The following is a 23,280-nucleotide window of genomic DNA, read 5'->3' as shown; positions in this document are numbered from 1 at the left end:
CACTAACAATAATTATGATTAGTACTTGGGGAGATGTTTAGCATGATTGGAGACAGCCTCAGCAGATAATAAAAATGCACTAACTTCCCAGTAAAAAGGTCATCATTCCTTAAATTGCCAATCACAAGTGCACTAGCACCTATAGGTGCTTCAGTATCAGATGTTATCTTTTTAGTTGTTGTGACCCTGAGAAGCTCCAAAGGTTCCCAGGGAAGAGGATGGGACTTCAAAAGAAAAAACAGAAACATTTCAATCAACTGAGAAATGTATCAATACCATAAATACTGGTGCAGCTATTTCAACACACCTTATGACTCTCAGCTGTGTAAGCAGCCATGGAAGTATCGAAGTGGCTAATAACTTGCTTATAGAGATTATGTGACAGAAATGTTCATGCAATATCATTAATATAATTTTAAATTAAATTTTAAATTATGGAAGTAAGAAAAATTTTCATATTCATTTTCAAAGCTATTTTGCGTAAATGAAGATTACATGCTAAAATCCTACACGTGCTTTAAAAAAAATTTTCTATGGTCTTATCTTTACCTTCTATGTTTGAATATTTTAAATACACATATTACTGCAATCATACATGTATATAACTTTTATATAAAGGTACATATTGGCAGTGTATGCTTTTTTAGTTCTCAGTCAATAACTTTGTAGAATACTATGCTAGGCAGTGTAAAATAGTACAAAGATTAAAATGCAGTTAACACTTTGGAGAGTTAGCTATGTTTGAATTTCTAATCCAAACCATGTGCTGATAATCTATAATCAAAATGGAGGTTGATTATAGATTATGGTTTTAGAAATACCCTTCAATACTAAAAACATTTTGGAATAAATGTGTACCCAGAAAATTTTGTGTATCATTATTAACAAATTTTATCTATTTTGTTTTCTTTTTCTTTTTTCTTTTTTTTTTTTTTTTTTTGAGAGGGAGTCTTGTGCTGCTGCCCCGGCTAGACTGCAGTGGTGCAATCTCAACTCACTGTAACCTCTGCCTCCTGGGCTTAAGCAGTTCTCCCGCCTCAGCCTCCTGAGTAACTGGGATTACAGGCGCACACCACCACGCCCAGCTAATTTATATATATACATATATACATATATATATGTTTTGTATTTTTTGTAGAGGTGGGGTTTCACCATGTTGGCCACGTTGGTCTTGAACTCACCTGCCTCAGCCTCCCAGAGTGTTGGGATTACATGCATGAGCCATCGCGCCCAGCCTAAATTTTGTCTATTTTCTATTTAACATAATTTTACTCTTCTAGAGCTTATGCAATGATCATAATATTTAAATGAAAAAATATACCAACAATAAATGAGTCATATGTAAGTAAAGATATCAGCACCTTCAGTGCCCACTAATTTCTAATTCCTCTTTCAAATGATAGCAAATTAATATGTAACACAGAAAGTATATACCAATCATAGAATTCTACAATTTTAGGGATTAACTTGATTCAGTTAGCATCTGAGGAGCTCTTATTTCAAGGAATAAAAACAAACTGAATAATTCCACCATTCCCCAACCTCCCCCTACATAAACCAGCAGTTCTTACATTTGGTGTTATATACTTTAATGAGTTTGAAAAATTAATTTTTTTCTCAATTACATCACCTGTACCTATTGAATCAATATGGAAAATCCTATTGTTTGCATATAATCAACAGATTACTGTCCTACCACCCTGTAGTTACTTGAACAAAACTATGTTTTATGAAAAAAGCAAAAAAAAAAATCCTAATTACTGGAATTATCTTCATTTTTAGCAAATTCATATAAACATGTTTTTATTTCTTTGCAAAATTATCTCCAAATTATTTTGAGGGTAAAAATGCAAATGGCAAAATAATCATCAACCTCATTCTATGACTCTACATCACACACATATTTAATTTTCTTAAATTTCAGTGAATATGCCTGAGAAACAAAGAAGGAAAGAAAAGAGCTGAGAGATGGAAAGAAAAGGAAGACAGGAGGGAGATAAATAATTTACATTGTACAGATAATACCCTTCTCATTACCTTGATTTAGCATCTGTCCTAGAGAGGAGGAGGAGATTGGAGACAAGACTCTCAATTGGTCATTCTCAACTCTCTAGTGTAAAGATTTTTCATAAATAAGCATGATTCTAGTGTTTTAAATGTGCATTTTTATACAAGCTGAACTCAAAATACAATGCAATCTTTATCTTGAGTTGAGCTGCAGAAGCAGCAATACATTCCAAAGTTTTAAGACCAGTTATTTCATTCTTCAGAAAATATGCTGTGTGCACAAACTATATTTTATAGTGGATATAAAGGACTTTCAAGGGAAACGTTTGTGATATGACGTGCTCTTGCACAGAGGCTATACAAAATACTCCCCATATAATCTGTGACTATGTTGTATGTTGGTGTTTAGAACAATGTGGTCAGGATGTTAATCAATCACCTTGGAGTCAGCACAGTGGCTCATACCTAGCTCTGGCTCATGGTCTCCATCTTTAAATCATAGCTTCCCTAGTCCTCCTTTTGTTGGCTGAGTTTTAATTCCAAAGAAATTGTCTGACGTTTGTTTGTTTGTTTGCTTGTTGGAGTATTTTTTGATTGTCTTCCAGGAAACATTCATCACTGCTATAAGACCTGAGTCCTTGCATATTTGAAGATGTCTTTCTATTATCTTTATATTTGAACATGAGTTTAATCAATGGATAAAAATTTCTTGGAACACGCTATTTCCCTAAGAAGTTTTAAGAATTTCTCAACTGTCTTCCAATGGGTATTGTTGTTTTACAAAATTTCAAGGCCATATTGATTTATTAAACTTATGAGTAATTTGATATTTTTAACCTGTTACGTATAAAATTATTTCCTTATCCAAAGACCTACTAACTTCATTTGAATATATATTAACTTTATTCTTTTGCATAAATTTTGATTGTGACATGATTAATCTTTCTGAATCTAGATGTAGTTTTCCTTTTATAGGAACAGTTTCTTTTCATTCATATATCACCATTGAGCTGGAGAGTTGGGGATAGGGCCATGGTATTTTAATATATTAAAATGACATTAAAGCTCTCTTTTTGAGATTCAGCCATTTTTTTAAATTAAGTATTGCTCTGGTTGCTGTAAGCTTTTTGTTAGTTTCCAGAATTCTGAAAGCTAATTCTAACAATTTTTGTCAGTTTATTGCTTTTGTGAAGGGATAGACTTTTGGAATTCCCTACTCCATTTTTGATGACTCTCTTGTATTTTTGTGTAATTTTTCTCATCCCATGTATTTGATTCTTTTCAGAAACTCTATGAATGTGTTGGATCACTTATTCTATGGCTATAATTTCCTTTATAATCTTGTTAAATTATTTCATTTTTTGTTTGATTCCTTTCAAACCTACCCTTTATGCTCTGTTTCATGTAATAGAAATCTTTATTTCTGCATCTAATATGATTTTATTTTTATAATATTTTTTATTCTTCGGGTTTCATTTAATTATTTCTTTAAATTTCTTTAGTTCTCATTCACTAATTTTATTGGCATTTTAAAGTACTTATTATTTATCTGACATTTCTTTATCATGACTCTTTTTTCTTTTGTATAAAACCTTTACATAGGTTTTAGTGATTTTTTAAATTGAGTTTTGTTTATTTTTGAATGTGTGTGGATGGAAGTTGTTCTTTCTGGCCAGCTATTTCCCAAAACAAAAGCCTAAGTTTTGGTCTTGGTGACAGGAGTTTGGGTAGAGTTCTGTTGTTCTGTTACCACTGAACACTTTCTGATGAATGTCTACTCTGGTATATGAACTTTTAATGCCTTATAATGAAGCTCCCACCTTTTAATTTTTATGTAATAATTTGTCTCTCAAATTTCTTTGGCTCTCTAAGTCAGCAACTGCAAAACTGACAACTAAATTTTACCTTTACTCTAAATCATTACAGAATCTATTCTGGTGAAATGGCTTCAATTCCAGTGTCTTCATTTAATTTTACTTCTCTTGCCACCTTTTGTTGTTACGTAGGACTCACGAACGTTCACACAGTCCTTTGGAGCAATCATATAATTGGAGTCTAAGTACTATGGTTTGAGTTTGTCCCCACCAAAACTCAGATTGAAATTTGATCCCAAATGCAGTAACATTGGGAGATGGGACCTAGTGGGAGGTGTTTGGGTGAAAGGGGTGGGTATCTTATGAATGGCTTGGTAGTGAGTTGGTTCTTGCTGTCTGAAACTGGATTAGTTCTCATAGGAGTATTCCTGGAAAGAGTGGTTATTCTAAAGCCAGGAATTTAGCCCCTAAGATTTTCTTTCTTCACATGTTTCCACTTCCCCTTTGACCTTCTCTGCCATGTTATGACACAGCACAAACTTGCCATAAACCAGGGCTATGCCCTTGAAGTTTTTAGCCTGTAGAATTGTGAGCTAAATAAATCTCTTTTCTTTATAAATTAGTCTAGGACATTCTGTTAGGGCAACATAAAATAGACTAAGACACTTAGCAGACAATGATTGATCCAACTCCTTTGAGTATCCCATTTATTAGGAAAACTGTGAACTCTACCAATTTATTCCCACATGGCAGTTATCCCCCTTGGCATTAATACAATATTTGATTGGATGAGCCAGTGCTGCTCTGTTTATTGTAATCTGGAGTTGAAATTATCCACAGGTTCCACTGAAGTTTTCTTTTGTATTTATACATATTTTTATTGTTTTGTGTTTATTTGTTTGTTTCAGACAGAAAAGCAGACTGATGACATCTTTGAACCAGCAATTTTAACTAGACAATGTTCATGTTTTATTATTTGATAGTTTTTTGTTTGCTCCCTTTGTTTTGTTTTGTTTTTCTCTTGAAGATGAGCTGATTGGGGTAGAGCTATTTGAGAAAAGAACAATGTACTAAATTGTATTTAGTTGTAGTTCTAACTTTTTATGTTATTTCTTTGCCAACCTTTACATGGTTTGTTTGCTTGTTTTCTTAGAAAGATGGTAGGATAGTATGACTAAGATCCTAGACTCTGGTACCAGATTCTGGGTACAACTGTGCCTTCCACTATTTTCTAGATATTACATGTGACTTCAGATAACTTATTTAATCTCTTTATACCTCATTTCCTAATCCAAAAATGAGAATAATAATAATATCATTGCATAGGACACTTAGGACATATAAATAGGTTAATTAATGTAAAGAACACGCTTGGAAGTCTAGAACACACAAGGTGCTTTATGAATATTAACTATTATTTTTATAAAATCATTTTCTATACTTAGGGACTAAATTAAACTAATACACAAATTATAAATTCAGTTCCCATTTAGTAAACATTTTATACAAAAGATATATGGCTAAGTATAAATATCACAATTTTACTGAGGATGAAATGGAGCCTAAGAGAAGGTAGGGTCAGTAAACTAAAAAGAGCAAGAGTTTCCAGTCAAACCTTAATCTATCAGTTTCCAAAGCTTGTACTCTTCACTGTTTCCCAGGAACAGTCACAAATAAATAATAAAAGATGAGATGTTTATTGGTTATTCACTTCCTCAAAGCCACAGCTTACTAAACTGTAGAACACTAATTTGATAATTAGTATGTAATGTCTGATTTTGTTAAAATGTCTTTTGATATTTGTGGAGCTATTACAGTAATATTAGTAACATGTCATCAGATTCAATTAGCTAGTCAGCCCATTAGGAAACAATACCAAAGCATTAATGAAAGTAAATCTTCATGTGTGATTTTTTTTTTAGTAGGGCACATCTTTTCAACCATAGTAAAAAGGATATTTCTTTCAACTAGCTGTTCAGACTCAAAAAACATTTTCCATTTGTCCCCTTCTTTCTCGCCATCAAGGAGTTCCTAAGCCAGGTCACTTTTCTTTTTACAATTCACATTTTTTAGTAATTCATTTTAAAAGATTTATAAACAATATAAATGTAGAAATACAGAAATGTGTACAGATAAAAAATCAGTCATGAACACAATGGTAACACTGATATATATCAATCTTATATCAATTTAAATATCTTTAAGTTATGTTTTCTGTCTGTAAACACAAGAGTAATTTATTTGTTATGCAACTGAGGCCAGGGTGAAACCTCCACAGACCCAGAGAACAGAGCATCAAACCACAAATGATAATTATCAGGCCCTGATATTTAATAATTTTTTCCTGATGGGTTGCAAACTTGCTTCAGACCAGTGATCCCTTAATTCCTCTCATTATCTCCCTTTTGGAATAGGAATGTCTATCTTGTGCCTGTTCCATCATTGTATTTTGGAAAAAGATAACTTGTTTCCCAGTTCAGAGGCCTGTGAATAAAGAACAATTTTGCCCAAGGATGGACTTTACCCAGAGTCTCATGCATATCTCATTTAGGTGATGAGACTGGGGAATTTTTGAGTGGATATTTAAATAAAATTTTGGACCTAGAGTTTGTAGTGGAGAATGGGTTAAGATTTTGGGGGATGTTGGATGGTGTGAATATACTTTGCACCCGGGAAAGACATGAATTTTGAGGAGCCAGAGGGTGGACAGTTGTGGGAAGAATTGTGTTCCTACTACCCCCAAAACTATGTTCTAACATTAGCACTCAGTACCTGTGAATGTGACTGTATTTGGAAATAGGATTTTGAACAAGAAATCAAGTTGAAATTAGATTTGGAGTTGTGTCTAATCACATGACTACCATCCTTAAAAGAAGAAGAAATGTACACACAGAGAAACACACAGGAATGATAATGTGAAGGACATAGGGAAAACACCATGTAATAACAGAGGTAGAGATTGGAGTGATGCATCTATAAACTAGGGAACCCCAAAGATGGCCAGCAACCAACAGAAGCTAGAATAAGGGAATAGAACATATTGTCCCTCAAAGACTCCACAAGGACTAACCTTGCCCATGACTTGATTTCAGACTTCTAGCCTCACAAATGGTGAAAAATAAATTTCTGTTGTTTCAAAATACTTGGTTTGTAGTATTTTGTTATGATAGATCTGGGAAAGTAATGCAAATGTCAAATTATACTGCTACAGAAAGATCAAGAAAGTTAAGGAAGGGAAGTGACTATTTGGTTTAGTATGCAGGTAATTGATAGGATAGTACATTAACTGAAGAGTATAACATTTAGTACCTAAAAATTTCATTTTGAGTAAAGGAAAGGAAATATTAAATTTACATGTGTCATTAAAGCGGCTCATCTAGGAATGAAATAGGAGATAAAAGTGGTAATTATAAGGGAATGTGGTCAAGAAAAGCTCTTTAATGTAGATTCTTAGATATGTTTCATTACTAAAGAAAAAGGGAAAAAAGAATGAGATGTCAAAGAGAGGGAAAAAGAGGAATGATTGAAAGAACAAGTAGCACAGATAAAAAATGGGTTTTAGGATGGGAAAAACCACTGTAATTGAGACAATAACAAACAATGAAAAGATGGGTAAAATGCACAGAAATGTCAAAATTCTTGGCTGATGGTTTTTAATTTTGCAGATACATTGGAGACAACATCACTTGCTGAGTATGAGAAGGAAGGTGTAGAAGAAAGAGATTTGAAGACATGATGAGAATTTTGGAAATAGGAAGTGATTTCAATTCCACATGGAAAGAGTGTCTGGTAAAGTACAAGAATTTTTAAGGAGGACCTGTCAGCATAATTAAGTGGAGGTACATTGATTGATTGATTGCCAGCAATGCTCAGTAGCTTGATTGCAGGCCCTCAAAACTCAAAGGGTGAACTGACTGAATAAAACTGCAAAACTAAACTGATGAAATAACAAAGGAAAGAAGTATAATACAAGGGTAAAAGGGCTAGACTATGATGATCTGAAATTGGCAAGGAAGAAAAAATATCTCAACATGGTAGGAAACAATGAACATACTAACACTAAAAATGTGAGAGAACTGTCAAGTAGAAGATCGGTGTCAGAGACAGAAATCTGGAATTTTGACAAGCTCTTATTCCCCAAAATAACTCCTTCACTAGCCATCAACACAACCTGAAATTTTACCCTATTATGCTTATATTTGGGAGGCCTGTTATAATAAAAATTCAAGTATGAAATATACCACACTAAGTGCCCTGGAGTTATAGGAGAGAAAAAAATAATCAACACATGTCAAGTATCCATTCTCTTTATAATAGTTAGCAAATAATTGGGGCATATTGCAGTAGATATTCTAAGCAAAATATGGGGAAGAAATAAGGTTTAGAAGAAATATAATTTTCTAAATATACTACTTCATAATAAAATAGACAAACTTATGGGTCATTAGGAATAAATAGTAAGCATAAAAATGATCATAATTTGTATTATACTTATGTAGCCAAACCAATTTAGTTTGCTGTTATCTAAAACCTGTTAACATCTTCTATCAAGTTGTCTATCGTGCTTGACTCATACGTCCTCATACATTTGCATAAGTGCATGCTTATACCCACTTCCAAGTTTTAAATGCCAGAATGTAGGATCCTACTCTAACAGTCATTTTCTGATGTTCTACCATTTCTTTTGCCCTCTCTGGTCCTTCCCTCGGTACTCTAAGGCTAAGACTTTTGGATATCTTCTAGTAAGAGAAAAAGCATGAGGGAGAATTAGGAAATCAAGTAAATAGGTTCAAATAAGAGCAGGATTCAGAACCTGGGCTACAACAAGCAGATATTCCACCAAATTGTCTTAGTCAGAAAATCTCATCTTCAGGTATGATCTCCTCAACCTTCTCATTCTCTAAGGCATACACTTTTGCTAAGTCTTTCTTTTTGAAATTTCATTCCATTTTCACACACAATTTCTTTTACATTGGATACTGGGGATGACTATACTTTTACTTTTTATTTATTTAAAATATTTTCAAAATTTTATTTTTCATTAACAAATAATTTTACATACTCATGGGGTACATATTTTGATATGTACATATTTTGATATGTACAATGTATAGTGATCAGATAAGGGTAATTAACATGTCCATCTCAAACATTTACAAGAGAAGTTGGAACAATCCAGAATCAGTGGGCACCACATTCTCTTACACAGTTAAACACTCTCATTTTTCTCCGTACCTTCCTATTTCTTAATGTGAAAAACTACTGCTAGACTCTAGGCTTCAAGAACAGAATTCATATATAACTGCTTCATTGCTATACTCCCAGTATCTGGCATAGCACCTGGAAAGAAGTATACTAATACATAGCTAAGAAATGATAGACAATGAATTATCACTGATCCCTCTTGGGGTCAAGGGAGATTCTCAGTAGGTAAGGCAGATTGAGAAGGAAAGCCATGCCCTGAATCCCTCCCTTCCTCTGAAAGGAATAAATTTTTAAACTTCTTTCATTATATCGATTTCTAATTCCATCATTATCCTTTTTATCTTGTCATATCCCCTCTACTTTGTATAAGCCCAATGAAGGCAAAAGTGAAAAATTGAAATGTTTGTTGTAAGTATTACAAGGAAAGTAACAGTAAAATGAGTGTATTTCTACACAACTAAGCAATTTTTCAACTTTAAAAATCTGATCAAAACATGCTTAATTACCAAACCACCACATAAACTATTTTGTAATCTTGAGTAAGCAGGTGTGTCATACAGAGATATATTTTTAATGTCTTTTTAATTGCATTGGGAAAGGAAGAGGCTTTCATTAGTAACTCAAGTAATTTCTAGATGATGAATTAGAACACAGAAGTAATCTTTCAAAAGAAAATAGTTAAACCATTGGAATTAGTAAGCAGAAAGTGCAAATCTTATTGACTTGCCTATGATTTATCACATATTTTCACAGGCCTCTCAGAAGAAAAGGGAAATAACATTTGATAATCATCATGGTCTGCATGAATTTACTTTGAAGCAGGATTGTGTCAAGGCTGTGATAATAACTATCAGGTTGCTTAAAATTATTTTTATACACTAGCCATTTAGTCATAATAACTGTAAGAAGGAAAACACTATTCATCACTACGCACCTTAAGTCCATTTGTACAATCATCACAGCAGGTTCTTTGAAGAGTATATTTTAAACTGGAAAACTAAAGAATGCAGAAGGGCCAGGCACAGTGGCTCATGCCTGTAATCCCAGCATTTTTGGAGGCCCAGCCTTTTGGGAGGCCGAGCTGGGAAGATTGCTTAAGGCCAGGAGTTGGAGACCAGGCTGAGCAACATCGCGAGACCATCTCGCAACAACAACAAATTTAAATTAGCTGGGTGTGGTGGCACTGGTGGCACATGCCTGTAGTCCTAGCTACTCAGGAAGCTGAGGAGGGGAAGGATCGCTTGAGCCCGGAGTTGAAGGCTGCAGTGAGCTATGATTGCACCACTGCATTCCAGCCTGGGTGACAGAACATAGGAAAAAGAAAAGAAAAGAAAAAAGTAGAACATGTACAAATCACAAGTTACCTTCTCTTGTTAAACTTGTTGATCAAATCCCTTTCACCTAAACATGTTTAGATGTAATACACAATGATAACTAGAGGGAAGAGTGTTCCCTCCGGCCTGCTGTTGTTGAGGGAAATCTGTAGAAACTATCATGTAATTATACTGTAAATGAGATTTCTTTAAAAACTCATTTTTAAATGACGAAAGAGAGGTTCAAACAGTTCACGTATATCCAGTAGGCTGCTAAATATACGTTTAACCCTAAATTTATACACATGCCACCAGGATGCTAACAAAGGAGTTTCGGCTCTGGAACCTCTTGATAAATTTCCTGAGATTAGTCTAAGCACAGACTATGTCCTTCCAGCTTGCACTCCACCGAGCACTTTAGCTCACTTATTCTCAAGCAAAGCTCAGAAATCGGGTCCTGCCTGTCTTCCCGGAAAATCCAAGTATTTGTTCAGTTACGGTATTCTCATCAGTGTGTCCTCATGGTCAAGCCCTGAAAACTAAGGCACCATATGTCCAGAACCCTGTAACCAAGAGCGTGTATTCACAGTACTTACTGGCTACGTTCAACCCAGGGAAATATAGAGATCTGTCTTCTTGTCGTGTTTCAAGAAAATGTACTCCTTGGGATTTGCGATTTACCCTTAGTGTGCTATGACATTCCAACCTGAGCAGAATCCTCCAGGAGTATCCAGAGTCTCCAGCTGCCTGCTGGGAATGGGGTCAGAGGGACGGATTTCTAGTGATAGAGGTACAAGAAGAGGGAAAATGGGTGGATATGGGAAGTGGGAGCGAGAGGAAAAGGGATCTGAGACGAGAGAATATAAACACCAGAGCAGAAAGTTGAATGAAATTCAAAACCCAGGGACACCTAAAAACGTTTGCGGCTGACTGTGCCCACAGCCTGCAGCAGTCTACACTCATGCACTCTCCGAAAAATCAGCAGGATCTTGCCCTTGCCTCATGGGTGAATGGTTAATTTGTGCAGGAAGGAACAGCCCCCAATACATGTTTGAGAACAGGGACCTCAGCAAAATATCCTGAAGTTAAAAGGAGGCAAACAATCTTGGAAAGATTTTAATTACAGCTGAGGGAGTGCAGCCCTCCCTTGTGCGGGTCAGCTTGCCAAGCTCCAGCTGCTTGTAGTGAGTGAATGAAATGCGAAGGGCGGGATGGAGGGAGGCAGTGCAATCACAGCCAGCGAAGGGGATAGTCAGCTCCGCGGCCCCTGCAACGTCACCGAAGCGTGGGGCTCCATGAGTATAAAGCGCGCCTGCAGCGCAGGATGCTCAGTTCTCCAGGCTGTGCGGGGCAGCTGGCGCCCTCCCTAGGTGTGATGCGACGCGATAACCCTTAATCTCGGGAGGATCTCATTCTTTCTGCCTGCCAGAGCCGCAAGCTCCTCTGCGAAAGTGCGGCTGTTGCCCCTTAGCCCCAGCTGCATCCCCTAACCAGCAGGGATTGCAGTATCTTTCAGCTTCCAGTCTTATCTGAAGACCCCGGCACCAAAGTGACCAGGAGGCAGAGAAGAACTTCAGAGGAGTCTCGTCTTGGGCTGCCCGTGGGTGAGTGGGAAGGTCCGGGACTGCAGACCGGTGGCGATGGCCACTCTCCCAGCAGCAGAAACCTGGATAGACGGCGGTGGAGGCGTGGGTGCAGACGCCGTTAACCTGACCGCCTCGCTAGCTGCCGGGGCGGCCACGGGGTCGGTTGAGACTGGGTGGCTGCAACTGCTGGACCAAGCTGGCAACCTCTCCTCCTCCCCCTCCGCGCTGGGACTGCCTGTGGCTTCCCCCGCGCCCTCCCAGCCCCGGGCCAACCTCACCAACCAGTTCGTGCAGCCGTCCTGGCGCATCGCGCTCTGGTCCCTGGCGTATGGTATGGTGGTGGCAGTGGCAGTTTTTGGAAATCTCATCGTCATCTGGATCATCCTGGCCCACAAGCGCATGAGGACTGTCACCAACTACTTCCTTGTGAACCTGGCTTTCTCCGACGCCTCCATGGCCGCCTTCAACACGTTGGTCAATTTCATCTACGCGCTTCATAGCGAGTGGTACTTTGGCGCCAACTACTGCCGCTTCCAGAACTTCTTTCCTATCACAGCTGTGTTCGCCAGCATCTACTCCATGACGGCCATTGCGGTGGACAGGTGAGGAGAGGACAGACAGAGAGGAAAGAGGGAGAAGGGAAAGAAAAGAGCTGGGCGGTGGGATAAGATTACAAAGAAAATAGTAACGTAACGGGGTCTATAAGAGTAAAGAGACAGAATTTTTGCTGAAAGGAGGACACTAACCCATTTGTAGCCCTCGAGTGGCTGAACAAGTTTCAGGTTCAGTGGCCTCCAACACTCAAGCCCTTAATCATTGAGCCTTATTAAGGATATTTAGAGGGACTGAAGAAGGTGAATGAGGGACAGGTGAAAATGCCATTCCAAGTAGGGCAAACTTAGCTAGAAACGTTTAAGTACTAGCAAACTTTCTCAAATGACTTTTGAACAAAATTTATGTCATCTGTAAAGTGCACTTTTTGGCCTTCCTTCTCTCTCTGTCACTATTCTGGCAGAGAAATGGTAAATGAGTCGCCCCTCCACCCTTCCCTCTTCTGTCTGTTCCTCATCCTCATCCTTCCCTATTCCATAGTCTTGCCCCAAGGCCAACACTGGTTTGGTCTCCCAGTCACCGAGAACTAGCAAAGGCCACACAAACTCTCCAAAAAAACTACTGTAAACTAGCAGTTTCCACCGCATCTCAGATATGATTTAATTTCCAGTAATCTGCAGAGGCTATGAACTGAGTAAACCCTGTGTCTGCAAGTGTGTAACCGAATTTTTAAAAACTATGTGCATTTGCCTTCTCATTTTGAACATTATGAAGTATAGGTATTCGTGGAAATACAATGGTGAAACCCTACCTGTTATTGAAGGCTGGCTTTACTTTAATTCAACTTTGTGATGAAAACCAATAGCAGCTGATTTCAGTCTCAGCTTTGTGAAAGGCAGTTGCATGGGGGGTACATGAGGGTGATTTCACTTTAACTTGAAGTCTCAATGTTCTTATTCATACAAAGATTATTTTTAAACATTAACAAACCTACATCAAAATAAAATGGAGATAAATATTAATTCTTATGACATTTCAGTTGCCATTATAATAAAAAAAAACAGGTTGTTTCCATAAGTTCATCCTCTGTGTTTACTATTTTGAAATACTGAGCACTGAGGTATTAGTAACATGTATCTCTAGAAAATATTTTCATGTGCCAGGCCCAAAGGATTAAAGGAGCAGAGGTTAGTAGCCACTAACTAGAATAAATAAACACAAAATCACACTTTTTAAAAAGCCTCTAAAATTGTCAATCTTCCCTTTCTCCTTTATCTCTGATTATCCACACATATGCACCCTTTCATTTTCTACTATGTATACGAGTGCAAAGAATGAAAAAAAATCAGACTCCAGTTGGGAAATAAGTGAAATTGCCTCTAATCTTACTACACCAAGATAGAAGTTAAGTTTTCCTTTTGTTTGAGCAGCTTCCTTGCTTGTTTTGCTTTGTTGTTTTTTTTCTTTTTATTTCTTATATGTTTTTGATGTTTTGATTAGGGGAAGAGGTGTTAGCATATAATGTTATAAAATTCTTACAATCTTCTTGAAAGGTTAATGATGCAATATGAACTTTGAAGAAAATTTTAGTGCATATGAAATCTGTATTTCAATTTGAAGGGGAAAAAAAAAGGTTGTATTTTTCTCTTTCCAAATTCTTCCTGCCAACATTTATGAGATTGTCTTGGAGTTATTTTAAATAATCATTTAGTGCTATCTTAGTACAGTCATTGGTTTGAATTAATGAATACTATTAATCTTTACCATTTATGTAAAACATTAATCATTAAAACTATTAACAGATTTAGAGTATACAATATGCTATAAAATCTGAAGCATACTCAGTTCGAGTACTGAAAATCTCTTTTAAAACTATTATTTAAAAGAATGTTCTTATTTGAGCAGTTGATAAAAAATACAGAAAAAAAAACAAGAGAAAACTTGTTTAAAATAGTTTTTAGAATCAAAAAGTATACAAAATACAACAATTATTAAAACTCTCAATAGTTTACCAGTCCAATAGTTTACCAATCTTTCTGCATTGGTGTCTTATCAAACATGAACTGTAAAAACTGACCCTGTGCTGTTTTCAGTCATTTTATAGGTTAAAGAAAACCCTTCTGAGGTTGACACCTGAATAACATGGTATTTTCAATCATTTTATAGGATATATTTTATAAGTTAAAGAAAACCTTTCTGAGGTTGACACTGAATCATGGTGCCTTCTGCATGGACTTAATGACTCATTTAGCTAAGAATATAGTAAACAGTATATATTTCCCAATTTAGACTACAGTTGAAGTGTGAAAACGTCAATTATTTAATTTTGAGTGTTTTCTATCCCCACTTAATATAAACTGAATTATACCAACCTAAAATGGAAAATATATTCAATTCACTTTGTTCCTCTGCCTCAAATCAAAAGACCCGTGATCTTGAAAATAATTGCAAGTTTGACTTGGGCACATATGGCTTTTGTTCAGCTGTAGCAAAATGGTTGCAGCCTCTTATGACTCTGAGAAATGACCGATATTCCCTCAATGAACGCCTGTATCTTACAAATGGAGAACCTTAAGCTAATGGTCACACAATTGTTATAATAAAAGGCATTGAGTTTTCCTCGAAGTGTTCAGCACTCATTTTGTACTGGAAAAAATACTTTCTATTTTCATGATTTAAATAATATTAGTAAGTTTACTAGATTTGACTGTGAGATCACCAGTTCTGGTCTTATTCTGAAGCACATTAACTTCTGATTTGCTACAAAGTCCTGCGAAAACTGTTTTCTAATTTGCCAGGAATCCATCTTCTAGTTCTACACATTTCCTTCTTGCCTAGAAGTCTACTTTGCCACTACCAGTACCTGACTCCTCACCCCTATACCTCCAACACACACACACACACTCACTCACAAGATGAAATTATTGGTCAGTGAAGAGTTGCTTTTCTCTCCACCATCCTTCCCCAATTTGCCATTTTGAAAAATAAAATGTAAATATAACACTTGCCTCAAAGATGATAAGCTTTTCCAAGATTATGCAGTAGAGCCAAGATTCAAATCACTGTGGTTTGCTCCAGGGCCAGTGATTCTCTTTACCTCTACACTACTATGACACCTAACAAGTTGTGATGACTGCAGGGTTTGATTAGACAAAGTCATTACCTTTAAACAAATTAGAATTTAGTACTTGTTTAAACTGTATATCTTACATGTATATATAACCTATCTTACATATATATATATATATATATATCTCCGATATTTTACTTGAGAAAGTAGAAGGTAGAAAATTACTAATAGAACAGTTATTACAATACTAATATTTTGATTTCCATTCATTTACAGCATATAGGACGTGATGTATGGTCATATTAGAAAATAGTTACATATTTTCTTTCATTTTCTAAGCACATGCTTTCAGAATAGGTTAGAAATTATAGGAAGTTTTATTATGACATATAGTAAATGAAAATTTCAGGGCATATGATCCAGTATTGATCTGAGTATTTAATTAAATATTTTTTTTAAAACACATACACTGTTTCTTGTAAACCTTAAGGGAGTGTGTTAGTCTGTTCTCACATTGCTATAAAGATATACCTGAGAGTGGGTAACTGATGAAAGAGGTTTAATTGGCCCATGGTTTCCCAGGCTATACAGGAAGCATAGTGGCTTCTGCTTCTGGGGAGGCCTCAGGAAACTTACAATCATGGCAGAAGACAAACCAGGAGCAGTAGTCTTACATGGCAAGCAGGAACAGGACCAAGAGTGAGAGAGGGAATGTGCCACACACATCTGAACAACCAGATATCACAAGAACTCTATCAGCAGACAGAACCAAGAGCATGGTGCTTCACCATTCATGAAGGATCCACCCCATGATCCAATCACCTCCCTCCAGGCCCCACTTCCAACACTGGGGATTACAATTTACATGATATTTGGGTGGAGACACAGATCCAAACTATATCAAGGAGTAATTACTGTTTTATCTAATTGTTCAAAAGCTTTAAGAAAGATAGCAAAAAAGTTGTTCTCTAAATCCAGTGGCAAACCTTCCATGAATAATTATTAAAAGGAGTGTTCAACAAAACTGTGTAAGAATAGTAAGGACCAAGTAGATAAAAATTGGTCTTCTATGCTACCCTTTGTTGTTTTTAATTTATTTAGTAATCTTCTATTTCACTTTTTCATAAACCTAATTTATGCAAGGTACTCAAAGATCCTCTAGGAAGAGCTTTTGAAAATTATTCTGAACAAAAAAAAATATACAGTCATGAGAAATACTAAGGCCTTAATCTAGTAACAGATTATCTAAATGTATCATGGTAAATTTTGCATCATTATCAACATTATAGATATAAACTCTTTGCTAAATTTTTTTCTTTTATTATTATACTTTAAGATTTAGGGTACATGTGCACAATGTGCAGGTTTGTTACATATGTATCCATGTGCCATGTTGGTCTGCTGCACCCATTAACTCGTCATTTAGCATTAGGTATATCTCCTAATGCTGTCCCTCCCCGCTCCCCCCAGCCCACAACAGTCCCCGGAGTGTGATGTTCCCCTTCCTGTGTCCATGTGTTCTCATTGTTCAATTACCACCTATGAGTGAGAACATGCGGTGTTTGGTATTTTGTCCTTGCGATAGTTTACTGAGAATGATGGTTTCCAGTTTCATCCATGTCCCTACAAAGGACATGAACTCATCATTTTTTATGGCTGCATAGTATTCCATGGTGTATATGTGCCACATTTTCTTAATCCAGTCTATCGTTGTTGGACATTTGGGTTGGTTCCAAGCCTTTGCTGTTGTGAATAGTGCCACAATAAACATACATGTGCATGTGTCCTTATAGCAGCATGATTTATACTCCTTTGGTTATATACTCAGTAATGGGATGGCTGGGTCAAATGGTATTTCTAGTTCTAGATCCCTGAGAAATCGCCACACTGACTTCCACAATGGTTGAACTAGTTTACAGTCCCACCAACAGTGTAAAAGTGTTCCTATTTCTCCACATCCTTTCCAGCACCTGTTATTTCCTGACTTTTTAATGATGGCCATTCTAACTGGTGTGAGATGGTATCTCATTGTGGATTTGATTTGCATTTCTCTGATGGCCAGTGATGATGAGCATTTTTTCATGTGTTTTTTGGCTGCATAAATGTCTTCTTTTGAGAAGAGTCTGTTCATGTCCTTTGCCCACTTTTTGATGGGGTTGTTTGTTTTTTTTCTTGTAAATTTGTTTGAGTTCATTGTAGATTCTGGATATTAGCCCTTTGTCAGATGAGTAGGTTGCAAAAATTTTCTCCCATTTTGTAGGTTGCCTGTTCACTCTGATGGTAGTTTCTTTTGCTGTGGAGAAGCTCTTTAATTAGATTCCATTTGTCAATTTTGGCTTTTGTTGCCATTGCTTTTGGTGTTTTAGACATGAAGTCCTTGCCCATGCCTATGTCCTGAATGGTATTGCCTAGGCTTTCTTCTAGGGTTTTTATGGTTTTAGGTCTAACATGTAAGTCTTTAATCCATCTTGAATTAATTTTTGTATAAGGTGTAAGGAAGGGATCCAGTTTCAGCTTTCTACATATGGCTAGCCAGTTTTCCCAGCACCATTTATTAAATAGGGAATCCTTTCCCCATTTCTTGTTTTTGTCAGGTTTGTCAAAGATCAGATAGTTGTAGATATGTGGCATTATTTCTGAGGGCTCTGTTCTGATCCATTGGTCTATGTCTCTGTTTTGGTACCAGTACCATGCTGTTTTGGTTACTGTAGCGTTGTAGTATACTTTGAAGTCAGGTAGCGTGATGCCTCCAGCTTTGTTCTTTTGGCTTAGGATTGACTTGGCGATTCGGGCTCTTTTTTGGTTCCATATGAACTTTAAAGTAGTTTTTTCCAATTCTGTGAAGAAAGTCATTGGTAGCTTGATGGGGATGGCATTGAATGTATAAATTACCTTGGGCAGTATGGCCATTTTCACGATATTGATTCTTCCAACCCATGAGCATGGAATGTTCTTCCATTTGTTTGTATCCTCTTTTATTTCATTGAGCAGTAGTTTGTAGTTCTCCTTGAAGAGGTCCTTCACATCCCTTGTAAGTTGGATTCCTAGGTATTTTATTCTCTTTGAAGCAATTGTGAATGGGAGTTCACTCATGATTTGTCTCTCTGTTTGTCTGTGATTGGTGTACAAGAATGCTTGTGATTTTTGTACATTGATTTTGTATCCTGAGACTTTGCTGAAGTTGCTTATCAGCTTAAGGAGATTTTGGGCTGAGACAATGGGGTTTTCTAGATATACAATCATATTGTCTGCAAACAGGGACAATTTGACTTCCTCTTTTCCTAATTGAATACCCTTTATTTCCTTCTCCTGCCTGATTGCCCTGGCCAGAACTTCCAACACTATGTTGAATAGGAGTGGTGAGAGAGGGCATCCCTGTCTTGTGCCAGTTTTCAAAGGGAACGCTTCCAGTTTTTGCTCATTCAGTATGATATTGGCTGTGGGTTTGTCATAGATGGCTCTTATGATTTTGAGGTACGTCCCATCCATACCTAATTTATTGAGAGTTTTTAGCATGAAGGGTTGTTGAATTTTGTCAAAGGCCTTTTCTGCATCTATTGAGATAATCATGTGGTTTTGGTCTTTGGTTCTGTTTATATGCTGGATTACATTTATTGATTTGCGTATGTTGAACCAGCCTTGCATCCATTCTCTTTTTTTGTTGTGTCTCTGCAAGGCTTTGGTATCAGGATGACGCTGGCCTCATAAAATGAGTTAGAGAGCATTTCCTCTTTTTCTACTGGTTGGAATAGTTTCAGAAGGAACGGTACCAGCTCCTCCTTGTAGCTCTGGTGAATTTGGCTGTGAATCCGTCTGGTCCTGGACTTTTTTTGGTTGGTAGGCTATTAATTATTGCCTCAATTTCAGAGCCTGTTATTGGTATATTCAGGGATTCAACTTCCTCATGCTTTAGTTTTGGGAGATTGTATGTGTCCAGTAATTTATCCATTTCTTCTAGATTTTCTAGTTTATTTGCGTAGAGGTATTTATAGTGTTCTCTGATGGTAGATTGCATTTCCATGGGATCAGTGGTGATATCCCCTTTGTCATTTTTTATTGCGTCTATTTGATTCCTCTCTCTTTTCTTCTTTATTAGTCTTGCTAGTGGTCTATCAATTTTGCTGATCTTTTCAAAAAACTAGCTCCTGGATCCATTGATTTTTTGAAGGGTTTTTTGTGTCTCTAACTCCTTCAGTTCTGCTCTGATCTTAGTTTTTTCTTGCCTTCTGCTAGCTTTTGAATGTGTTTGCTCTTCCTTCTCTAGTTCTTTTAATTGTGATGTTAGGGTGTCAATTTTAGATCTTTCCTGCTTTCTCTTGTGGGCATATAGTGCTATAAATTTCCCTCTACACGCTGCTTTAAATGTGTCCCAGAGATTCTGGTATGTTGTGTCTTTGTTCTCATCTTTATTTCTGCCTTCATTTCGTTATGTATCCAGTAGTCATTCAGGAGCAGGTTGTTCAGTTTCCATGTAGTTGAGCAGTTTTGAGTGAGTTTCTTAATCCTGAGTTCTAGTTTGATTGCACTGTGGTCTGAGAGACAGTTTGCTATAATTTCTGTTCTTTTATATTTGCTGAGGAGTGCTTTACTTCTAACTATGTGGTCAGTTTTGGAATAAGTGCAACGTGGTGCTGAGAAGAATGTATATTCTTTTGATTTGGGGTGGAGAGTTCTGTAGATGTCTATTAGGTCTGCTTGGTGCAGAGCTGAGTTCAATTCCTGGATATCCTAGTTAACTTTCTGTCTTGTTGATCTGTCTAATGTTGACAGTGGGGTGTTAAAGTCTCCCATTATTATTGTGTGGGAGTCAAAGTCTCTGTAGGTCTCTAAGGACTTGCTTTATGAATCTGGGTGCTCCTGTACTGGGTGAATATTCATTTAGGATAGTTAGCTCTTCTTGTTGAATTGATCCCTTTACCATTATGTAATGGCCTTCTTTGTCTCTTTTGATCTTTGTTGTTTAAAGTCTGTTTTGTCAGAGACTAGGATTGCAACCCCTGCCTTTTTTTTTGTTTTCCGTTTGCTTGGTAGATCTTCCTCCATCCCTTTATTTTGAGCCTATGTGTGTCTCTGCACATGAGATGGGTCTCCTGAATACAGCACATTGATGGTTCTTGACTCTTTATCCAATTTGCCAGCCTGTGTCTTTTAATTAGAGCATTTAGCCTATTTACATTTAAGGTTAATATTGTTATGTGTGAATTTGATCCTGTCATTATGATGTTAGCTTGTTATTTTGTTCCTTAGTTGATGCAGTTTCTTCCTGGCATTGATGGTCTTTACAATTTGGCATGTTTTTGCCATGGCTGGTACTGGTTGTTCCTTTCTATTTTTAGTGCTTCCTTCAGGAGCTCTTGTAGGGCAGGCCCAGTGGTGACAAAATCTCTCAGAATTTGCTTGTCTGTAAAGGATTTTATTTCTCCTTCGCTTATGAAGCTTAGTTTGGCTGGATATGAAATTCTGGGTTGAAAATTCTTTTCTTTAAGAATGTTGAATATTGGCCCTCACTCTCTTCTGGCTTGTAGAGTTTCTGCCGAGAGATCCACTATTAGTCTGATGGGCTTCCCTTTGTGGGTAACGTGACCTTTCTCTCTGGCTGCCCTTAACAATTTTTCCTTCATTTCAACTTTGGTGAATCTGACAATTATGTGTCTTGGAGTTGCTCTTCTCGAGGAGTATCTTTGTGGCATTCTCTGTATTTCCTGAATTTGAATGTTGGCCTGCCTTGGTAGGTTGGGGAAGTTCTCCTGGATAATATGCTGCAGAGTGTTTTCCAATTTGGTTCCATTCCCCCCGTCATTTGCAGGTATGCCAATCAGACGTAGATTTGGTCTTTTCACATAGTCCCATATTTCTTGGAGGCTTTGTTCATTTCTTTTTATTCTTTTTTCTCTAAACTTCTCTTCTCGCTTCATTCATTAATTTGATCTTCAATCACTGATACCCTTTCTTCCAGTTAATTGAATCGGCTGCTGAAGCTTGTGCATTCGTCATGTAGTTCTTGTGCTGTGGATTTCAGCTCCATCAGGTCATTTAAGGACTTCTCTACACTGGTTATTCTAGTTAGCCATTCGTCTAATCTTTTTTCAAGGTTTTTAGTTTCTTTGCAATGGGTTCAAACTTCCTCCTTTAGCTCAGAGAAGTTTGATGGTCTGAAGCCTTCTTCTCTCAACTTGTCATTCTCCGTCCAGCTTTGTTCCACTGCTGGCAAGGAGCTGCATTCCTTTGGAAGGGGAGAGGTCCTCTGATATTTAGGATTTTCAGGTTTTCTGCTCTTTTTTTTTCCCAAATCTTTGTGGTTTTATCTACCTTTGCTCTTTGATGATGGTGACGTACAGATGTGGTTTCGGTGTGGATGTCCTATCTGTTTGTTAGTTTTCCTTCTAACACTGAGGACCCTAAGCTGCAGGTCTGTTGGCGTTTGCAGGAGGTCCACTCCAGACCTGTTTGCCAGGGTATCAGCAGTGGAGGCTGCAGAACAGCCTATATTGTTGAACAGCAAATGTTGCTGCCTGATCGTTCCTCTGGAAGCTTTGTCTCAGAGGGGTACCCGGCTGTTTGAGGTGTCGGTCTGCCCCTACTGGGGGGTTGCCTCCCATTTAGGCTACTCAGGGGTCAAGGACCCACTTAAGGAGGCAGTCTGTCCGTGCTCAGACCTCAAACTCCCTGCTGGGAGAACCACTACTCTCTTCAAAGCTGTCAGACAGGGACATTTAAGTCTGTAGAGGATTCTGCTGCCTTTTGTTTGGCTATGCCCTGCCCCCAGAGGTGGAGTCTACAGAGGCAGGCAGGCCTCCTTGAGCTGCAATGGGCTCCACCCAGTTGGAGCTTCCAGGCAGCTTTGTTTACCTACTCAGCCTCAGCAATGGCAGGTGCCCCTCCCCCAGCCTCACTGCCTCCTTGCAGCTTGATCTCAGACTGCTGTGCTAGCAATGAGCAAGGCTCCTTGCATGGGACCCTCTGAGCTGGGCGTGGGATATAATCTCCTGGTGTGCCGTTTGCTAAGACTATTGGAAAAGTGCAGTATTAGGGTGGGAGTGATCCGATTTTCCATGTGCCATCTGTCACAGCTTCCCTTGGCTAGGAAAGGGAATTCCCTGACCCCTTGTGCTTCCCCGGTGAGGTGATGCCTCGCCCTGCTTTGGCTCTCGCTCGGTGGGCTGCACCCACTGTCCTGCACCCACTGTCTGACAAACCCCAGTGAGATGAACCCAGTACCTCTGTTGGAAATGCAGAAATCACCCATCTTCTGCGTCACTCACACTGGGAGCTGTAGACTGGAGCTGTTCTTATTTGGCCATCTGGGAACCATGTCTAATTGATTTTCTTCTGGATTATAGACACATAAGAATCTATACAATGAACAGACAAATATAAATGAATAAAAAATTAAGATTGGAGAAAAAATACATCAATATAAAATAAGACCAGGTTGTTATATATATGAAGTCATGCCAAAGTAAATTTGTAAAGTAGACATTGGGGTCAAACAGTCTTAATTTCTTATAAAAGTTAAACTTCAAATATGTCTCTGAGTCTCTTGATAATTATACAAAAAAAAGGAGATCAAATTAGTAATATGGTTTACACTCTCTGTAAAGACAGTACATACACATTCCTTAAGTGCTAAAGAATTTCTGATACTTGAGTTTCAAGGAATTATTTGTGTGAGTAAAAAGAAGAAAATATCCTCAAGCACACTGTCATAAATGCAAAAGCAGGTTTCCTATGGA

General features: G+C 37.5%; 1 protein-coding gene across 1 annotated transcript in view; it reads left to right on the top strand.

Moving 5' to 3' along the window:
- Positions 1-11,669: 11,669 nt before the first annotated feature.
- Positions 11,670-23,280, top strand: part of TACR3 (tachykinin receptor 3) — a 114,155-nt gene continuing 102,544 nt past the window's right edge. The window contains exon 1 of the mRNA XM_003257465.2: positions 11,670-12,527. Coding sequence (XP_003257513.1) covers positions 11,980-12,527 — 548 coding nt within the window. The 5' untranslated portion in view covers positions 11,670-11,979. The remainder of the gene's footprint in view (positions 12,528-23,280) is intronic.

Source organism: Nomascus leucogenys, chromosome 9 (genome assembly GCF_006542625.1).
Source record: "Nomascus leucogenys isolate Asia chromosome 9, Asia_NLE_v1, whole genome shotgun sequence".
NCBI classification, from domain to species: Eukaryota; Metazoa; Chordata; class Mammalia; order Primates; family Hylobatidae; genus Nomascus; species Nomascus leucogenys.
Note: the sequence above shows the minus strand (reverse complement) of the source record. Positions and strands in the feature narration are given on the sequence as shown.